This window comes from Salvia splendens, chromosome 20 (genome assembly GCF_004379255.2).
Source record: "Salvia splendens isolate huo1 chromosome 20, SspV2, whole genome shotgun sequence".
Classification (NCBI taxonomy): domain Eukaryota; kingdom Viridiplantae; phylum Streptophyta; class Magnoliopsida; order Lamiales; family Lamiaceae; genus Salvia; species Salvia splendens.
In genome coordinates, this window is record NC_056051.1 from 17,144,982 (window position 1) to 17,151,721 (window position 6,740).

Below are 6,740 nucleotides of genomic sequence, written 5' to 3' on the forward strand. Positions count from 1 at the left end.
CATATATGTCAATATAACATGTGTTGATATATTTACGTTATTATGCAGATATTTGTAACATCATATGTTCACATCACCAGAACTACAAAAACTAGAATGCAGATTTTACCAATTTATAGATATTTTTTGTGTACAATATATTGAAATTCAAAAGTTTTAATCCTGTCCGCCTGCTTATTTCAAGATCCAATGGTCATTGATTAGTGTTAGAAGTGCACGTATTCCAGCTTAGTATACACGCGCGCCTCAATTCAAATTCAACTGTTGGAGATTGCAAGATTCAATCAACACAAAATTAATTTAACACTAAGCACTACTATTAGTCAATTAATAAGCTGTCACAGCTCAGATGGAGGCCAAATTTCCTCAGGTGCAATAACTCCACATAATTGGCCAAAGAAATCTAGAGAGAAATAAATGGCGAGGGGAAGATAGTCAGATTGGTAGATATATGTGCTTTATTATACAACTGGTGGCTGAGTGCAATAAAGAAGGGATGAGAAGGGTAGGTCTCCTTAATTTACACTTCACTCATTATACTTCTCTTTTTCTCTCTTCTCTCTTTCATAACTTTCCTTTGTGTTGATGTATAACATAACATATCCACACACACATTTCTGCAGGCAATCATGATTTGGATGTGGTGAATGTGTGTGGAACTGTGTGCACCTTCAATTCAATTCAAGAGAGAGGTCTTTTTCTGAGATATATAGTTTTGCTGTTTGGCCTGTTTTTGGGGTTGTTAAGAGGTGGCTCTAGTTTTTTTTATCTACTAATGGTGCTCTAGTTTGTGTTTTTTGTGTGTGTTTTTGCTCTGAAAGATGAAATGGTTTTTTCCCCTCCCATTTTGGTCTCTTCTTGCTCTATTGTTTCTTGCATTTCTCTCTCTAAAATGTGAACCCACTTCTCTAAACTACACCAAATACACACAAGTTAGCAGCTTGAGACTTGAGAGGATTCATAAGCATTTGGAAAGAATCAATAAGCCCCCTCTCCTCACCATTCAGGTAATCTACATATATAGAGGAATGTTATGCTACGACAGAATTATTATTATTTTCTTGCCGTATACGCTAAAACCAAAGCTTGGTTAAATAGACCAGAATCGAGCTTTGATTTTTATGTTGTTTTGTAAAATTGATGACATTGATAAAATGTTTGTATATGCATGAGTTGTTAATTTGATGCTCATATTAATTTGTGCATTTTCAGAGCCCAGATGGAGATATGATTGATTGTGTTCATAAAAGAAAACAGCCAGCTTTGGATCATCCTCTTCTCAAGAATCACAAAATCCAGGTAAATTAATTAATTTTTTTCCTTTCTAGCTGGAAAAAATACACCTTTTATTAAATTTTGGAAACGTAACGCAAAGGCAGGCTTTTTTTTCCAACTTGTTACTGTCTCTTTATTGTCCAATAAATTCCTTAACTGCCAACCACCTCTCTCTCTCTCTCTTTGTACATCCAAATATTCTTGCAAGTGTCAAAATAATACAACAAACTCTCTATAATGATTCAATAATAATAAGGGTTTTACCTTTTAATTAAAGAAAATAATTATATGAGTTTTACTTTTACGTGTATTGGTCTGGTAGTAGTGTAATTAATTTAGAATAGAAAAGTCTAGGTTGGAATCCACTTCAAATTTAATGTTATATTTACAAAATAAATTAATAATTAATGCAGAAAATTCCGCCGGAAATGCCAAAAGGGCTAAAAATGGCGGAAACAGGAGTAAGAGGAGACAACGGCAACAGAAGTGTGTGGCAAATGTGGCATCAAAAGGGGCAGCGCTGCCCCAAGGGCACTGTGCCAATACGGCGGAGCACAGCGCGCGACGTGCTGAGAGCTAAATCCGTCTATCATTTTGGCAAGAAATCATCGAGATACGCGGCGGCTGCGACACTTAGCCGCCGCGCCGACGCTCCCGATGTTGTTAGTGGCAATGGCCACGAGGTATGTGTTAATTTAATTCCACTTGCATTGATTGTAAGTCAAAAAATAGTAAAAATTTATAAATACTTTAGGATCTCTATCAATTATTACCAGAAAAGATAATATAATACCCCAAAACTTCGTACTTAATACTAGTATTGAGGTATAATTAACTAAAATTACAAGAGATTAGGTGGCAGAGCAACAACATTTTCACTTGGTAGGCCAAAGATTGAGTCCTACCACTCTCAAGTTTTGGTTCATTTATTTTTTTATGTTCCATTTCTCTTTCTTTATCTTAATTTAATGAGTTACATAATTATTGGTCATGTATTCCGCACCCCCAAATCAAATATCCTGGATACGCCGCTGGTAACCTAGACTTCCAAAGTCAAATATTTTATTGTTAGAGAATGATTAAGTTTCTTAATTTGTTTATATTAAATTTATTTTGTTTCACACCGGAGCTAGTAAGATGTCCACTTTATATTGTTGAAGTTGAAACTGACTTTACACTTATATAACTAATTTGGTGATTAATGAATAGAATATAATTTGTGATTAACGAATTGAATGAAGCATGCGATAGCATACACGACAGGATCGGGAGAAGTGTACGGGGCAAAAGCGACAATAAACGTGTGGGACCCATCGATAGAAGAGGTGAACGAGTTTAGCCTCTCGCAAGTTTGGATTCTCTCCGGCTCGTTTGATGGCTCCGACCTCAACAGTATTGAAGCTGGTTGGCAGGTACCCTAATGTGTCATCTATTCATAAATATACTAATTAATAGTGAAATATTTTTGGCCTTCTAAGAAATTTGTATATTTTGATAGTGAAATATTGTTTAGTTATTTAATTTAAATAGAAAAAATAGAAATTCTGAAGCTTTGATGGGTTGTATTAGTCAGGTCAGTCCGGAGTTGTATGGTGATAGCAGGCCAAGACTCTTCACTTATTGGACGGTACGTTAATTCTCCTTCACTTTCATTTTGAATTCTCTGTATTGATTTTTCTTTAACAAATAAATTTTATTTTGAAAAAAACTCATTAATTTTTGTTAACAATAAATGGCTGTATTTAAGTTTAATCTAGTCATTTGTCAAGATTGAGGAAATTTATTGTTGGTTCTGTCATACCAATATAAGATTACATAATTAAATATAACCAAATTGGTTCATAACTTGATAAGTCAATTTAATTATTTAGTAGGTGTCTTACTCCTAATATTTATATTACGTGGAATCAAGAACTAATCTATTTTAGTATATGATATTCTAGCTAATATAATTCAAAAGTTCGGCTAATTAATTCACACCCACCTACCACACAACCTTGAAATAACTACTAACTTATAATAAATTAATATGTGTATAACAATTCTACTAAAATATTCCATATAAAAATTAATAGTGAGATAAAAATCTTGAGCTTTGTGGAAAATTTGAAAGTATGTCTGAGGCATGTCATCATAATATACACTTAATAACATGGCTTATATGAAAGTATGTCTGAGGCATGTCATCATAATATACACTTAATAACAGGGCTTATATTGTTTCACTAATTTCTCATACTAATTAAGAATATAGAGAATCAAACTTCTACTATACTAGCAATCAATTAATTAAATTAGTTAAATATTTGAGACTTGAGATTTCTATAGAGGGCCCATAGACATACGAACTTGATTTTGTACTTGTCAAGGACTATATATTTATAGCAATATTTACTCATGAAAAGGGACATTTCATCCCCCTGCATCGATATAATTGTTTCCAGGTCCACATATATAAATTATTAAGAAACAATACTTGGATCTCTTTGAGAAATTCAGTGATTCACGAAATCAAAAGAATATAAATCCGGGAAATATAATTTATTGAAAATAAGAGTTTTAACCCTTCTACTGCCTAAGCATTGATGAATGGTATTTTGCACAATCTTCTTATTAAATAGAAAAATGGGCTCCAATTAACTGTATACTCAAATCAAATTCTTAAAAATAATATAAAATAAATACCGAAAAAAGGAAATCTATACAATCAAAAAGCAAGGAACATTTTCTACTTATCAAACATAATCCTGTGAATTTTGGAGTAGTGGTTATGGATAGCTAAAGAAACTATGTGCATATTAAATATTGGATCCAATTTAGAGGTAAACTAATTTCCAATTTATAATTGTTAATAATATATTTTGTTGGATAGAGCGATTCATATCAAGCAACAGGATGCTACAACCTCCTATGCTCCGGATTCATACAAACAAATAGCCGGATAGCCATCGGGGCCGCCATCTCACCGGTGTCATCCGCAGGCGGAAATCAATTCGACATCACTATCACCATTTGGAAGGTTTGATTCACTCCTCACAATATTTTCATTAAATTGCAAAGATAAAGAAGTAAGATAATAGTATAACCTAATAACCCTGGCCAATTGTTGAAAATAGGACCCTAAATTGGGAAATTGGTGGATGAACTTTGGTGATAACACATTAGTGGGCTACTGGCCCACTGAGCTATTCACCCATCTAACGGACCGGGCCACGATGGTTGAATGGGGAGGCGAGGTCGTAAATTCCAGAGCCAACGACGAACACACCTCGACCCAAATGGGCTCGGGCCATTATGCAGAAGCAGGGTTTGGAAAAGCGAGTTATTTTAGAAATCTAGAGATCGTGGATTCGGACAACAGCCTCAGCTCGGCCCGGGATATATCAACCTTAGCCGAGAACACCAATTGCTACAACATCAAAAGCTCCTACAACAATGAATGGGGCACACATTTTTACTATGGTGGGCCTGGAAAAAGCCCACAATGCCCGTGATTGTAACGTAGCCCGGCCCAAACTCCAAATTCTTTGTTAATTTGCTGAAGATTTGTAGAATTGGTGCTATTTCCAACCTTGTTTTTGCTCGTTTGGGTTTTCAAGTTGGTGGGAAGAAATGTAGAATTATTAAAGCATAAAACAGGTGAGGAAATAGCTATAATTTATTTTGTAAAAAAAGGTCATTATTAATCGTTTAAAGTGGTTGTTTAGCATTAGTATTTCTTTTACTTGGTGTTATCGATTTCTTTTACTATTTGTTTTAATTTATCATCTACGACGAAATGAGATTTATAAAGGCATTAATGGAATCGTGTATAACTTTTGATATCATAAAATAGAACCGTGAGCACGTATAAGAAGGAGATTATAGATTTTAATGTTTACCATCCTAAATTGCGCCATATATTTCAAAGTCAACTTCGATCATAATAATAAAAGTAGAACTAATGAATTAAAATAATGGGGTTCACTTTGAAGATGTAGAGAATCAGAGGGACCACATTGGTCCGAGGGGAATTAAGGGGGTTAGAGTTGAAGCCTAACTATAACTCGGGGTCGCAGTGTAATAAGAGAAATGGTGCAGGATTTACCTCGTATTCCTGAACTATGTGAAAAAGTACTCCCTCCGTTGCATAGTAATAGAGTCATTTTGCCATTTTGGTACGTTCCATACTAATAGAGTGATACAGACCAAACAGGATAACTCATCCCAAAAGACTAGCCTGTTAGGAGAGAGAGCTCATTTAGTCTATATACCCCACATCAGTTGTTCTCACAACCGATGTGGGAATTGAGTCCGTAACATTTGACCATGGCCAACGTCCTCGTTGGTCACGGCCACGTTGGTCACGGCTGGTTCTTTGCCAGGCCACCACTCCGAGTTCTCGTTGGTCACGGCCACGTTGGTCACGGCGGATTCTTTGCCCGGCCATGATACGAGTATTCTATCGTTATTAATTAGTTTAGATATACTAGGGATTTGCATATCTTTTCTTATATTTGTTTCTTGTTCCATAAGCTAGTATTCTAGTATTATAAATATGGATATGTTGTTATCATTTTATTCATTCAATTAATATATGAAACTATCGTTATTTTGGCTCAATTGAGTAGCAAACAAGAAACATCTCCTAAGGCTGCCGACGAGTAAATCTTGCGCTCAGCTGCCCCTTTTTGCCGTCCAAGTCACGACCCAACGTTGAGCGCTCGACAACGACGACATCCCGTTTCTTAATTTTGTGTGGAAATCGACGTTAAGGATTTAGGTCCTTAACAACTGGTGCTTTCATTTAGAGCTCACCATGACTGGATCGAATGAAAGTATACCGCCGACGGGGATCCACACCGGAGGCAACACGCATGTCCTGATCAGAGACTCTTCGCGCCGCGCGTCCACAAGCGCACGCGGCGACGATCGGCTGCGATATCCGCGGCGTGATTTCCAGGCGGCCGCCGAGGCACCGCACGATGTGGCAGGAACAGTCGCGATTTCCTCCACCGGGTTGGAAAAGATCTTGGCGCGATTTGACAGAATGGAACTCAGGCTGGAGAAGTTGGAAGCGTCGCGCGTTCCCGAACCTGATCCCCCCGATTTCTCGGACGAACTTGATGACGAGGGGTATCACTCCCAGCGCGACGCTTGGGCGGCAGACGACGGTGTCCACCGGCCTTTCATCCACGGTCGTCGACGAGGCGCTGCCCATGCATTACATAGGCGCGACGACCGTTTTCCACAGCGGACCGTTCATCGGGCACCGTACTGCGATCGCCCCTAGCCTCGGCACCGCACGTGCTGGGACAGGCCGCGGGATCGATATCTGGGGGATGTCGACACGAGTTTTTGGGGGTACCGCCACCCGACGTCTTGGGACTCATCCCTTCCTCGGCAAGATCACGGTACCCGGAAGACGGAAAGACCGAAAGAGCTTTCCATGAAGGCTCCTCACTTTGACGGATCGGACGCGACGA

General features: G+C 37.8%; 1 protein-coding gene across 2 annotated transcripts; it reads left to right on the top strand.

Moving 5' to 3' along the window:
• Positions 1-352: 352 nt before the first annotated feature.
• LOC121780944 lies at positions 353-4,999 on the top strand. Of its 2 annotated transcripts, XM_042178607.1 has the most exons (8): positions 353-505; positions 624-1,007; positions 1,213-1,299; positions 1,689-1,958; positions 2,517-2,687; positions 2,849-2,902; positions 4,148-4,294; positions 4,392-4,999. In XM_042178607.1, the coding sequence occupies exons 2-8, from the start codon at positions 822-824 to the stop codon at positions 4,767-4,769; spliced, it is 1,293 nt and encodes a 430-aa protein (XP_042034541.1). In that variant the 5' UTR covers positions 353-505; positions 624-821; the 3' UTR covers positions 4,770-4,999. The 2 variants fall into 2 exon arrangements, with proteins under 2 accessions (XP_042034541.1, XP_042034540.1); XM_042178606.1 differs by lacking the exon at positions 353-505 and having other exon boundaries at positions 521-1,007.
• The last annotated feature ends 1,741 nt before the right edge of the window (positions 5,000-6,740 follow it).

Excerpts from the sequence above, each read along its gene's own strand:
- LOC121780944 (XM_042178607.1), top strand. The coding sequence starts at position 822 with ATGAAATGGTTTTTTCCCCTCCCATTTTGGTCTCTTCTTGCTCTATTG. Across the intron at positions 1,008-1,212 it reads CCCCTCTCCTCACCATTCAG|AGCCCAGATGGAGATATGAT; the intron begins GTAATCTACATA and ends GTGCATTTTCAG. Across the intron at positions 2,903-4,147 it reads GACTCTTCACTTATTGGACG|AGCGATTCATATCAAGCAAC; the intron begins GTACGTTAATTC and ends TTTGTTGGATAG.